General features: G+C 38.6%; 1 protein-coding gene across 1 annotated transcript in view; it reads left to right on the top strand.

Annotated features, from left to right (window-relative positions):
• Window positions 1-198: 198 nt before the first annotated feature.
• The window catches only part of LOC112049086 (phosphoinositide 3-kinase regulatory subunit 4), a 29561-nt gene continuing 17016 nt past the window's right edge, over window positions 199-12743 (top strand). Inside the window, exons 1-16 of the mRNA XM_052887676.1 lie at window positions 199-531; window positions 1365-1545; window positions 1869-2039; window positions 2336-2524; window positions 2972-3060; window positions 3721-3930; window positions 4546-5005; window positions 5766-5958; window positions 6665-6774; window positions 7559-7667; window positions 7852-8000; window positions 8986-9129; window positions 9466-9582; window positions 10558-10692; window positions 11348-11426; window positions 11599-11675. Coding sequence (XP_052743636.1) covers window positions 440-531; window positions 1365-1545; window positions 1869-2039; window positions 2336-2524; window positions 2972-3060; window positions 3721-3930; window positions 4546-5005; window positions 5766-5958; window positions 6665-6774; window positions 7559-7667; window positions 7852-8000; window positions 8986-9129; window positions 9466-9582; window positions 10558-10692; window positions 11348-11426; window positions 11599-11675 — 2505 coding nt within the window. The 5' untranslated portion in view covers window positions 199-439. The remainder of the gene's footprint in view (window positions 532-1364; window positions 1546-1868; window positions 2040-2335; window positions 2525-2971; window positions 3061-3720; window positions 3931-4545; window positions 5006-5765; window positions 5959-6664; window positions 6775-7558; window positions 7668-7851; window positions 8001-8985; window positions 9130-9465; window positions 9583-10557; window positions 10693-11347; window positions 11427-11598; window positions 11676-12743) is intronic.

Below are 12743 nucleotides of genomic sequence, written 5' to 3'. Positions count from 1 at the left end.
TTAAAACCTAGGTGCATATTCATATGACTTTTCATTAACGAATTAAGAAATAGTCATTACCTTATTTTTATATTATCACATTGGAAAATGCAAAGCTTTTCCGTTCTACGTAGGTACCCCCTTGTTCAACTTCAAACGTCAAAGTCAAATCCATATCGTCATTTGTCATTGTAACGTCAAATCAAAATATTTATTTGTCAATATTGAATATTGATCAAAAATGCAATTTGCAGTTTTGTTTTGTTATAAAATCTAATTATCATTGTAATTTTATATAATAAAATATTTATAGAGGATGAAGATTTAAACAACGCACTGTGTAAAAAATTTGTAGCTCTTTCTTTTGTTCATATATCTGTGTTAAATTAAGTTTACGTAGAAAACATTCTTGTTTTCATAGGTTCAAATGCTTATTGAATTAGTATTCTTGTGAATCAAAATGGGAAATCAACTCGTAGGCGTAGCACCTTCACAGATATATCCGGTAGAGCACTATTTAAATGACCATGTGGATTTATCATTTGATCAAAGGTAAGAGAGTACCAGGATTGTAATTACAATGCATATTAAATTATTGTTGATGGAAAAAGATAATTGGCTACTAACAAAATGTAGAAGTAGAAACTAGTTATAATGTATACAAGAAGTATATAAATTAGTCCTATTACTGATATAGATAGACCAACTAGTAACTAGTATCTACCAATAAAATGTTGTAAAAATACATGACTGTATTTTAAATATATTGAATACAATTTCAATTCTCGGTTGTAGTAGCATAAAAATGAACCTAAACATGTTTTGAACACTCAAGTTTTCAGCCTTGAATAATGAAATTTAATGAAAGCAATCTTAAGGTTAAAACGTCATTATTACTATTCTACTAGCTTTTTAGAATTTAAACTATCGTGAGTGTTATTCATATTAATTGATTATGAAACACGGCTATAACTCACGTGATTCGCGGCACGATCCAAACTGATGGGTTCGAAACTAGTCGGGCATACTCCGACGTAATATCACGTGAGTTTTAGCCGTGTTTCATAATCAATTAATTCTACTAGCTTCTGGAACTATAATTACAGTTTTTCACAAATCCTGTATGAATCATGAATTTTTCTGAGATAAAAAAATAATCCAGGGTATAATCTATTTTCATTCCAAATTTCAAAATTGAGACAAAACAACACGAGCAGAGAATGAGGAGTTTTGATCGATTGTCAAGGAATTCCTTAATCCTACATCCTGTAGTCACAAGTTCAGGACTCTGCTCAGAGTTCTTCTCTCTACCACACAATGGACCCGGCACCAGCACGGTGAATCCATGGAATGCTAAGATATATATCGTCTCTCTCTCATTTCAGCCTTGGCTCTACAAGATTCTTCAAAGTTGCTCGCGCTCGCACTAGAGAAGGCTTGGTTGTGGTTAAAGTGTTTGCCATTCACGACCCATCTTTACCATTAGCCGAGCATAAAGAGAGAATACTGAAGATCAAAGAGCAACTCGCCTCCGCCTTTAACTGTCTACCATTTCAGAGAGTTATTGTAAGTTATTTAACTGTTATTTATGTGCTTGTGGTTAACTATTTTGCATACCAAATGTGCCACAATACAAATGAAATTTGATACATGAAGAGTTATAGGTGTGAATAATGTTTAATGTCAATTTTTAACTCAATAGCAGAACAGTCAAGCTAAAACCCATTTTGGAAATCTTAAAAAATAAAACCCACATTTTGACCACATTTTCTATTATATCTAGAAAAAGAAAAAAGCGGAAATCAAGAATATATAACTATGTTAAACGCTAATGAGTCCTATATAAATAAAAAGACGAAAATATTATTAAAAATGTATTTTCTTTTCAGCTTACAGATAAAGCTGGCCTTTTAATGCGGGAATATTGTAAATGCAGTGTCTACGACAGAATGTCAACTCGGCCTTTCCTCACTGTGCTGGAGAAGAAATGGATTACATTTCAAGTGCTTTATGCATTACATAGAATGCATAAGCTGGGTATTTGTCATGGTGATGTAAAGGTTAGTTGGTTTTAACCCTCTATTGTGAAGGAGTAAGGGATTCCATAGGATGGACCATTGAAGTAGCATAATTTCCAATAGACACTATTTAAAGTTAACATCATAAAAGCAAAAAAAAATAGTATGATAAATGTATATTTATATTCAAAAGACTTTTTTCAAATTTCTAATTATAGTAGGTAATCTATTGAAGATCTGGGATATTCAAAATTTTTGAAATTAAGAATACTCACTCATTAATATTTTATGTGTTTAAAGCCTTTCTATGAAGGTAACTTCTATGCTTCTGGTTTCAGTTAGAAAACATAATGGTGACATCCTGGTTATGGGTCCTACTGACAGACATTGCATCATTTAAACCAACCTTCTTGCCTGATGATAACCCTGCAGACTTCAGCTATTTTTTTGACACCTCCAGAAGGAGACTTTGTTATGTTGCTCCTGAACGATTTGTTAGAGCTCCAGACCCTAATGTTAGGAATTCGGTGAGTTTTTATTACATGGAACAACTTTTAATCACGCGTAGTTACGCACTATCCAATTTCAATCCGTGAATTAATACACTGTTAATTAAATGTGCTAAGTAGTCCTAAGTAGTTTAAGAACCATTAAATATATGGTAGCCTACCTTATGTATTATATACGACTTCCGTCGTCTGATTTTTTTGTCAACCATGAGAATGCACAGATATATCGGCGCAGTTCGACAGCAGGCGATTGACAAAGATGTTCCCTGAGTAGCTTGAATTTGGATCAGACATCTCTCGTAAATCTCCTTAAGCAAACACTAGACCAAAAACATGCCTCTTCAATACCTGTAATAAAACTACTAGCTGTGTTGACCTTTTTTTCCATCTTTAAAATGGGGGTTTATGAGATTTTTCAGCCGCCATTCATGATTATTATTTAAACTTAGTATAATTTCTTTACAGGGTGATGATAGAACCAGCAGTCTATTACTGAGTGAGTCACCGTGTAAAATAGGCGAGCTGGTCCCCAGCATGGATATATTTTCGACAGGGTAAGTTACTACTTTTGTCCGCAGCTTGCATGTAAAGGGATCTAATGTCTAGTATTTCATAAATAAAACACTTGAGCTCATGAGACTGTGTATTAGCTTTGTAGCTAGTCAAACCAAACTGTTTTTATTGTGCCTACCCACAACTTACTATGCTTTATAATAAACAAAGTATAAAAGTGTCTAGTGTCACTAAAGATCATACATAACAGGATCCTAAAACTAGGTTACAGTCTCTAGAAGGTAATTTTTTATTATCTCACTACGACCTCTGTCTCTGACATCCTGTTTGCCAGGATCTCTCGTTAATTTGGGATGGTAAGCTGAAAAATTCGTTCAGTGTTAAATATCCTATTCATTAAAGCAAGGCAGGTTTTTCAACATAAGGCTATATAAGTGAGAGAAACCGCAGTGTACTGCAGGCCGCTTAACGCTTTAAGAGTAAAAGACTATTGAGATTTCCAAAATTTGCAAAATTACATCACTAACATGCGACCCACATCATTGTCTTGTGAAAACAAATCAACCAATAGCGCAAAACCGAAAATGATATGTCCGGTTCGGGCCTAGTTGCTGAATTGTCTTCAAGAAATATTTTGTGATGCGCTTAGTTATGAGTTATGTTAGGCCTATTTGTGTGATAAAATGTTTTTCTATTCCCAGGTGTGCTCTTCTAGAACTTTGGAATGATGGTACCCCAGCGTTGGACCTCCCAGGGTTACTTGCGTATAGAAATGGGGAGGATCGTCCCCCCACTATGACCTTGCCAGATACATGTGAACCTGAATTAATGACCCTTTTGGAATCCATGACGGAGAGGAACCCTAAGGATAGGCGCAGTGCAGAAATTTACTTGGATGAAGCTAGGGGCAAGTAGGTGGAATTTTACTAATACGTTGTCCGCGACACTGTTTACGTGAAATTCTATTATGCGCAAATCCCGTGGCGACCTTGAATTTTTCCGTGATAAAAGTAATATGTGTTCATCCAAAATATAATCTATGCCCATTAAAAAAAACAGCCAAATTAGCTTAGTACTTGCGCGTGTAAAATCACACTAAAGGCGATGGCGAAATGATATAAAAGGCGAAGTTTTCAAATTAGTTAAAATGGAGTTTATTAATAACGACTTTTATAATAAGTATGGCTTCTATTATTAAGGAGGTCTTACTTCTTATATAAGAGCTGATTTAGTAGCGGCGTAGACCTACCATGCTGCTTTAATGCTTGTTAACGGGCTTACAGCAGTGTTTGAACAAGACCTACAACCAAAGATCTCACTAACAAAGTTTCGATTAGGCTTAATTTACAAGCACTTTCGAAACGTCAGGTAATAATATTATTATTAGATAATAGTGATAATAATTAGTCGAAAACTTAAAATTATAGTTACAAGACTATCCAAAGCCGTATAGTATATAGAGTAACCTCTTAGTTTATTTTGTCCATGTCTGACTATAAAATGACTGATAAAAACTTTCGTTCTAGATTGTTCCCTGAATACTTTTACTCGTTCCTCCAATCGTACATGCTGATATTTTCCGGCCAACCAATACTGCCTGCTGACGAGAAAATAGCCCGCATTTACCAGGACATAAAGAACATCATCAAAATCTTCACACAACCATCCAATTCGAAAGACTATCGAAACCTCGTCCCAGAGACTAGAGAAATACCAAAAGTAGACATGGATGCGTTGATTAAAGAAGGTTTTAGAGTGATGAACGTTAATGTTGCCGATTTTGATGAGGATAACGATAATAAGACATTGGAGAGTAAAGAGATGGGTCCTGACGGTGAAGGGTTGATTCTCATAACATCTCTGGTAACTTCTTGTATAAGGGGCTTGCATCACTGCACTTCAAAGTTGCATTGCCTGGAGATATTGCAGTTGTTGTGCGAGAACTCCAGTTCGGAGACGATTTTGGACAGAATTTTACCGTTTATTGTAAGTATCTGAAACGAAACTTATTCTTCGAATTTTTTTAATTGCTTACTATTTGCAACCGATAGAAAAAGAAGGAGATTCTCAATGACGAGTATATTTTTCTGTGTATAAATATTTTGTACTTAATATCTCATCATCTTCATCATCATATCAGCCGATGGACGTCCACTGCAGGACATAGGCCTTTTGTAGGGACTTCCAAACATCACGATACTGAGCCACCTGCATCCAGCGAATACCTGTGACTCGCTTGATGTCGTCAGTCCACCTTGTGGGAGGTCGACCAACACTGCGCTAAAAATACACATAGTATGCTTACACAAAAAAAAAATTATGCATGACTGTATAATGCTAATTTTGACTCCTGGGTGAGCTAAAAATTACATTTTTATTTAGTTATCTTATTATTAATATTAGAATATCTATGTGCTCCTTTCAGATTAGCAGAGCATGCTTATATTTCGCTTTTAATTTAGACAGATTTGACAATTGGGAGGCTTTGGCTTTGGCTAGTTATCACCCTACTGGCAAAGGCGTACCGCCAAGCGATTTAGCGTTTCGGTACGATGTCGTGTAGAAACCGAAAGGGGTGTGGAAGTTGGCCCGCTTTCATCTTAAATTGCATCATCACTTACCATCATGTGAGATTGTAGACAAGAGCTAACTTGTAAAGAATAATAAAAAAGGCAGGGGTTTTTTCAACATATATTAACAAATTACAGTAAAACGTTAAATCGCATGTTTTTAAATATTTTTCCAGATATACCTTTCGCATGCCCCGGAAGCCCGAGTCCGTGCGGCCGCTATTTGGTGCGTCGCGAAGTGCGTGTCGTGCGTGCGCACGCTCCCACCCCAAGACTGCAACGTATTCCCGGAGTACATTCTGCCGGAACTGGCGCCTAGAGCCTCTGACACGGCCCTACCAGTACGGATTGCGTATGCTAATAATATTGGTGAGACTTTTTAACATAAATACATAATGTTGCAGTCTGTGAATGCTTGAAGTTTGAAGGTCGAGGTCGAAGCGGTCGAGGTACTGGACTCTTTAAACCTGCCATAGTTCAAGCCAAACTTAGAGTCCGCTCTGTGTGTCTAGTGACAGTTTTCAATGTTTTCATACTGTGACTATTGAAAGAGTCAAGAGCCTTCTAGTGGCACTACTGCACATCTGTTTATATTCCCTAGAAATTCGCGTTTACGGTTACGCTAATACGGGTGGTATTACCATTTATTATTAATATTATTATAAAAAGAAGGTATTTGTTGCAACAGTGATGGTATAAATAAGAGGGTATTTGATGACTTGATTTCATTTCTTTGTTAGGCAGCGTGAACACCGTCACGCTGCTAGTCGCGTTATTGATTTTGTGCAATAATGTTTTATGTTGTCATTATTTATCATAAATTGTTTGGGCATAGAGAACTTGTCGTGCAGGGGAGGTTTATGCATTCTAAAGGGATCCCTAAACGTAAACATAATGTCACAAGTCGTGGGACTTGCTCGAGGTGTTTCCTCTACCACGAAAGGATGGTATAATCGCTGTCGCTGTTACCCATCACGTCGTAATATGCCAGCCGGATTCATAATCTGGGCATTGTATGAATCATGAAACAGTCTGTATAAATAAAGCTTTAAATTAATTGGAACTTGTCTTGCAGCAAAATTGGCAGAAACTGCTGTACGATTTCTGGATCAAACACAAAACATGGCGGACAAAGAAGCTGCCAACATCAATTACGAGACAGAGCTTTCAGCATTGCACGAAATGGTTGGTACCCTTGACTATTTAACCATTTTAGGTGTAGTAGAACCCTTTGTTTGCTTTACGGTGTACTGGCATGACTCCGGATGGGTACGAAAATATTTGCCATCTTGCGGACCCAGTCTAGTTTCGATTTGACTAACCTTCTTTACTCTCATCGTGCACCTACCCTACCCTACCCCTAACCCTATCCTACCTCTATCCTACCCCTACCCTATCTCTATCCTACCCCTTCCCTATCTCTACACCACTACCTCTGTGTAACGATTTTTGACTTCCTCCCTTGAATACTGAAAAAAGTCCTATATAAAATGCAATTAATATTAGCTTTCTGCCCTGGAAATTACGGAATGCTCCATACAAACTTTCAGCCCCCATTTTAGAAAAAGACAAAAGTATCCTATGTCCACTCCATCCTTTCAACTAATTCCAGTTAAAAAATCAAGTTAATACGTCGCTCTGTTTTGCCGTGAAAGACGGTCAAACAAACAGACACACACACACACACTTACACATTTATAATATTAAAATATAGTATTATAGTATATTATGGATATTCTATACTATATAAATTGACTTGAGTTTAGACTTTTATTCTATTTCGATATTATGAAAAACAGACGTTGGTTTACAGTTAAGTTTAAACTGTATTTTGAGAACAGTTAAACAAGAGTTCGTCTTCGGGCAACATTCATTAGCATGTGATTTTAATTACAGCCAGATATTTCTCTTTGCATTCCAACAACAACAACTTTTTTTAAAATTGTAATGAGTATGTTTGGTTTTATAGGTCCGTTCGACAGTGTCTTACTTGCTGACTGACTCTCAGGCCGTGGTGAAGCGTGCGCTGGTCGAGAACGGTATCACGAAACTTTGTGTCTTCTTCGGGAAGCAAAAAGGTAAGTCAACAGATCAACAGAGACTTGACTGCTGACTTTGCACCACCTGAAAGATATCCTTTTACCCATGGCAATTCAAGAATTGCGACCGTTGATGAATAGATACACTTGAAACTACACTGCTTATTTTAACAAATATGTCGTGTCGTGTCGTCGTATAATTTTTGTTTCTTGTCCAATCTAGCTAATGACGTAATCCTGTCGCACATGGTAACGTTCCTGAACGACAAGGAGGAGGTCGCGTTGCGCGGCTGTTTCTTCGAGCGGGTGGTGGGCGTCGCGTCGTACGTGGGCCAGCACGCCGCGCCCATACTGCTGCCGCTGTTACAGCAGGTAACCACCCTCTACAGGAGCAGGTCGCGTTGCGCGGCTGTTTCTTCGAGCGGGTGGTGGGCGTCGCGTCGTACGTGGGCCAGCACGCCGCGCCCATACTGCTGCCGCTGTTACAGCAGGTAACCACCCTCTACAGGAGCAGGTCGCGTTGCGCGGCTGTTTCTTCGAGCGGGTGGTGGGCGTCGCGTCGTACGTGGGCCAGCACGCCGCGCCCATACTGCTGCCGCTGTTACAGCAGGTAACCACCCTCTACAGGAGCAGGTCGCGTTGCGCGGCTGTTTCTTCGAGCGGGTGGTGGGCGTCGCGTCGTACGTGGGCCAGCACGCCGCGCCCATACTGCTGCCGCTGTTACAGCAGGTAACCGCCCTCAATAGATTTTTTATATTCAATGACAAGTTAGTCCTTGACTGTGATCTCACCTGATGTTAAGTGACGATGCAGTCTAAATGGAAGCGGGCTTACTTTGAAGAGTTACAAGTTTATTTTACACGTACTTCTTACGGTTACTACGCGACATCTTGCCCGAATGTTAAGTCGCTTACGGCAAGGGTTCCCATCTTTTTCATCCCGCGGCGAAGTTACAAATTTAGTATTTTGTCACGTCGCCCTACCCTTTGAAAAAAAAAGAAATAGTCGCCTATAATAATAGTTGACATAAGTAGGTACCTATGTTCTTTATCGACGCGAGCGCTCAAATAAGGTACCCGCACATATTTGTGGTTTCGGATAATGAATGAGGATCGACACACAGCGGCCCTATTTACATTCTACGGCGCTCTAGGGCGCTGCGAAGCACACTTTGGAAACCACTGGTTTAAGGTAAATGGTACCTAGCCAAGGCCTTGCTGCTAGCAGACAAATCTTCTTCAGAAAACTTCTTCGATCTGGTGGGGGGCGATAACAAGCCTGTATATACTAAAGTCGTTTATACCGCGAATATAACAGGATTACTTAATCATGTGTACTTTAATAACATTAATTTCAGGGCCTGACAGACCAGTCAGAATGGATTATAGCGAAGGCTCTACGAGCTATCACGAGTTTGGCTGAACTTGGGTTACTGCCTAAACAGGCTCTCTGCGACTTGGTGGCCGAGAGTGCGGTGTACCTCGCCCATCCCAATTTATGGGTAAGTCATCATTTACTCCTCCATCAACCAATATTTTATGACCCATAGTATAACAGGGCCTTCTTCCAACGAGGTTAGGTCAAACCCACAAATGTCTCCCAAAGTAGATGTATAGCCGCAATGCATATAAAATTAATAGTCTATTGGAAGCTTAGTTTTGAAATCGATAGAAGATAGATGAGAGCGACTGGCGTATTCTTCATTGTAGCACCCTTGTGTTGTCCTCTATAATGCGCGATTGAAGTTGACTCACGTTTACATATAAAGTTACATATTACATATTGTGATCATTCACTGATATTACATGATATAGAGTTAGTATTTTACTATATATAGATACGTCACGAAGTTTGCGGGCTGGTGTCATGCGTGGCCGGCCTGCTGAACCCCATTGATGTCAACTGCAAAATATTGCCGTTAGCGTGGCCCCATCTTAAACATAAACTTATACAGGTAAGAGATGTAGTACTATTTTTCTCTATAATTGGCCCAAATCTCGGTGCTAGCGCGTAGCAAATCGAAGTATTGAAATGATCGAAAAGGGCAGCATCTAGTAATGTTTAGCCAACAGACTCGTCTCAAGATGCGCGCCACGGGATATCTAGCGACGACATAAAGTCATATTGTCGATCAATAGCAATGGATCGAAAATATATTATTTTCTCTATAAGAGGCATGTTGTAGACGCATCTTAGGCCTACAGAAAAGATAATCACCATTTGCAGATAAAAAGGAATTAAATTCATTTACCAGCACAGACTGCTAAAAATACTTGTAGCGTCCTCAATTCAGGATTTTTATTCTGGCCAGGCAAAAAAAACCTCATCATATCATAAATTATTTCTACCTTTTTTATATTTAACTAGCCGACGCCCGCGACTTCATCCGCGTGAAACTGGATGTAAACTTTTAAGTACCCCTATCCTACCCCTACCCTACCTCTACCCTACCCCTACCCTACCCCTACCCTACCCATAGCCTATCCCTACTCTTACCCTACTCCTACCTACCCCTACCCTACTTTTCTGGTTGATTTTTTACACCTTGTGTCCGAAAAACCCAAAAATCTTACGGAACCCTATTTTTTTTAAATAAAATGTAGCCTATGTTACTTCTGGATAATGTAGCTTTCGAATGGTGAAAGAATTTTTAAAATCGGTCCAGTAGTTTTTGAGCCTATTCATTACAATCAAACAAACAATCAAACAAACAAACAAACAAACAAACAAACAAACAAACAAACAAATAAACATACAAACAAAGTTTTCCTCTTTATAATATTAGTATAGACTACAGGTTCGTTGACTGAGACTGCTGCTTTTTTATCTCTTTAAAAGAGCCGAGTCTGAGCTGTTGTTACCAATATAAAAATGATGTTTCATAATGTGTTACCATTGATTTATCTATCAATTCCGATGGTTACAACAGGTGGAAAGAGCGGAGTTGCTTCTAGAGAGCTTAGCGGAGCCAATTCCTCGGAAGGTTTTAGACGCTGTCTTAAGGCACGGGGACGTCGATCGACTCGTGCAAACTTTGCGCGAGAGGCGGAGTGCTCGACTAAAGGTAATTTGTCTTCCTGATAGGCTTCTTAATCGGTGTTACTGGGGGTTTTTGGCGAGCAAGCAAAAGAGAAGGCAGAAGCAGAAGAGATGGGCGGTACGACTCTCTGCGGGCAACTCCTCTGAGACTCGACTTAGAAGGCCATTCGAGAGGTGTTTTGGCCTGAGTGTAACAGCCCTGATGCTAAAATGACAATGGATGGAGCCCCTATGACTATGGGTGTCAGTAGAAAATGGGAACCTCGTCTTCGCCGGCGAAGACTCTGTGTAGCTTGTGTTTGTGTTGCCTGGGAAGCATTGTCGTTCGTTATGTCATCGTCAGAATCGTAAAGGACGTTTTTGGGGCGTCTAGATCTACAATCGGCGTTTCTTTTCAGACTCTCGTCGAATATAAATTATAAATTCACCCTTGCAATTTTCGAAAGTTCCCCTGGATTTGTCCAAGATCCCATCATCATATCCTGACACGATCACAATGGGATTGCCTCAGGAGTTTTAAATAGAATTGAACGTAACATACACGCAAAAAACACTTACGGTCGAATTGAGAACCTTTTTGAAATCGGAAAGTACAATCGAACAAGTTTTCAAGTCTTTAGAAGAATTAGACTTTTTTATATGATAATTTATTTCCTTAATTACTTAATTACAAATTACAGGTAAAACAAGGAATGATGCCCCAATATTCCGAAATGGGTCAACAGCTAAAGAACTTGTTCAGAAGACTGGCGTTGGATGGTGAGTTCCTTTATTTGTGTGTTATCCAATAAATGTTTTTTTTTTTAACTTTTCCTTTTTCTTTATTTATATCTTTGTTTTTGGGTCATATACAATAAATATTAATTTCTGTACAAAATAACACATGACATTACTTATGAAAGTTTATCAAATTGTTACTGTTCTTCTTCAGGTATGACGGAACACGTAGAAAACCAGTTGTTGGCCATGAGTGCTCATCTCATTAAGATCCAAAGCTCTTCAACGCAGGTTCGTTATTCACACCAGTAGGCCACGATATTAGATATGTGTCAAAAAGAAAACAAGAAAACGATCAATTGCACCGCTATTGGTCGCTTTATCTTTCTCTTATTTAATTGATCTTTTTCCAATTGGTTTGTCTTTTTTTTTCTTGAGAGTCGTGGTTAGCTTCATAGGCCTATTCACATAAAATAACTTGGTATTTGGGTGTTATTATGAATCACAGTTCGTTTTTGTTTTTGTTTGTATTTGTATGATTGTTACGTGATGACAATTTAAAGAATTCTATTAATTTAAGTACAAGCTTATTTGAAATGATCGAAACTGAAACTGGATGGGGTAAAACGTTATGGAATGAGAGCACGATAAGCCTGGACGGAGGACCAGAAAGGAAATAGTATTTAGAAAACGAATTTCACGCGGACAAAGTAATGGGGGGTTGCGTTTTAAAATCAGTATTCTCATATCTTCTTCCTCAGTATTCTTCTTCTTATATTACACTAGCGGACGCCCACAACTTCGTCCGCGTGGAATTCAGTTTTTCACAAATCCCGTGGCAACCATGGATTTTTCTGGGACGAATGTGCCTATGTGTTAATCCAGAGTAAAATATATTTCCATTCCAAATTTCAGCCAAAACGTTTCAGTAGCCGCAGCGCAAAGGAGAAACAAACAACACAACTTTCCCTTTATAATATTAGTGTGATTCTATGTGATTTAATTCCACTATTAGTGCAGAAGCACTTAAAGGATATCATTCATTTTGGGCCCTTTTTGAAAGTGCCGGCCAACGAAAAAAAATGGCACGAATCGTTAGAACTAGTCATTTGAAGTAATAGCTAATGTGGCAAAGTTGTCAGGTGGCTCTGAACCAAATTATACAGGTTCGATGATTCGTTATTTCCATACATTTTGTCAACTTTTAAAAGTGCCCGCTAAGAAAAAAAACTAGAACTACAATCTTTGTGCCATACTAACTATTGCTCCAAATGGGCAGTTCTAACGATACGTATCAGTTTTTTTTCTTGGCGGGCACTTATGAAAATCGACAAAATGTATGGAAATAATGAATCGTCG

Source organism: Bicyclus anynana, chromosome 2, assembly GCF_947172395.1.
Source record: "Bicyclus anynana chromosome 2, ilBicAnyn1.1, whole genome shotgun sequence".
Taxonomy (NCBI): Eukaryota; Metazoa; Arthropoda; class Insecta; order Lepidoptera; family Nymphalidae; genus Bicyclus; species Bicyclus anynana.
This window is presented reverse-complemented; position numbering and strand designations above follow the sequence as displayed.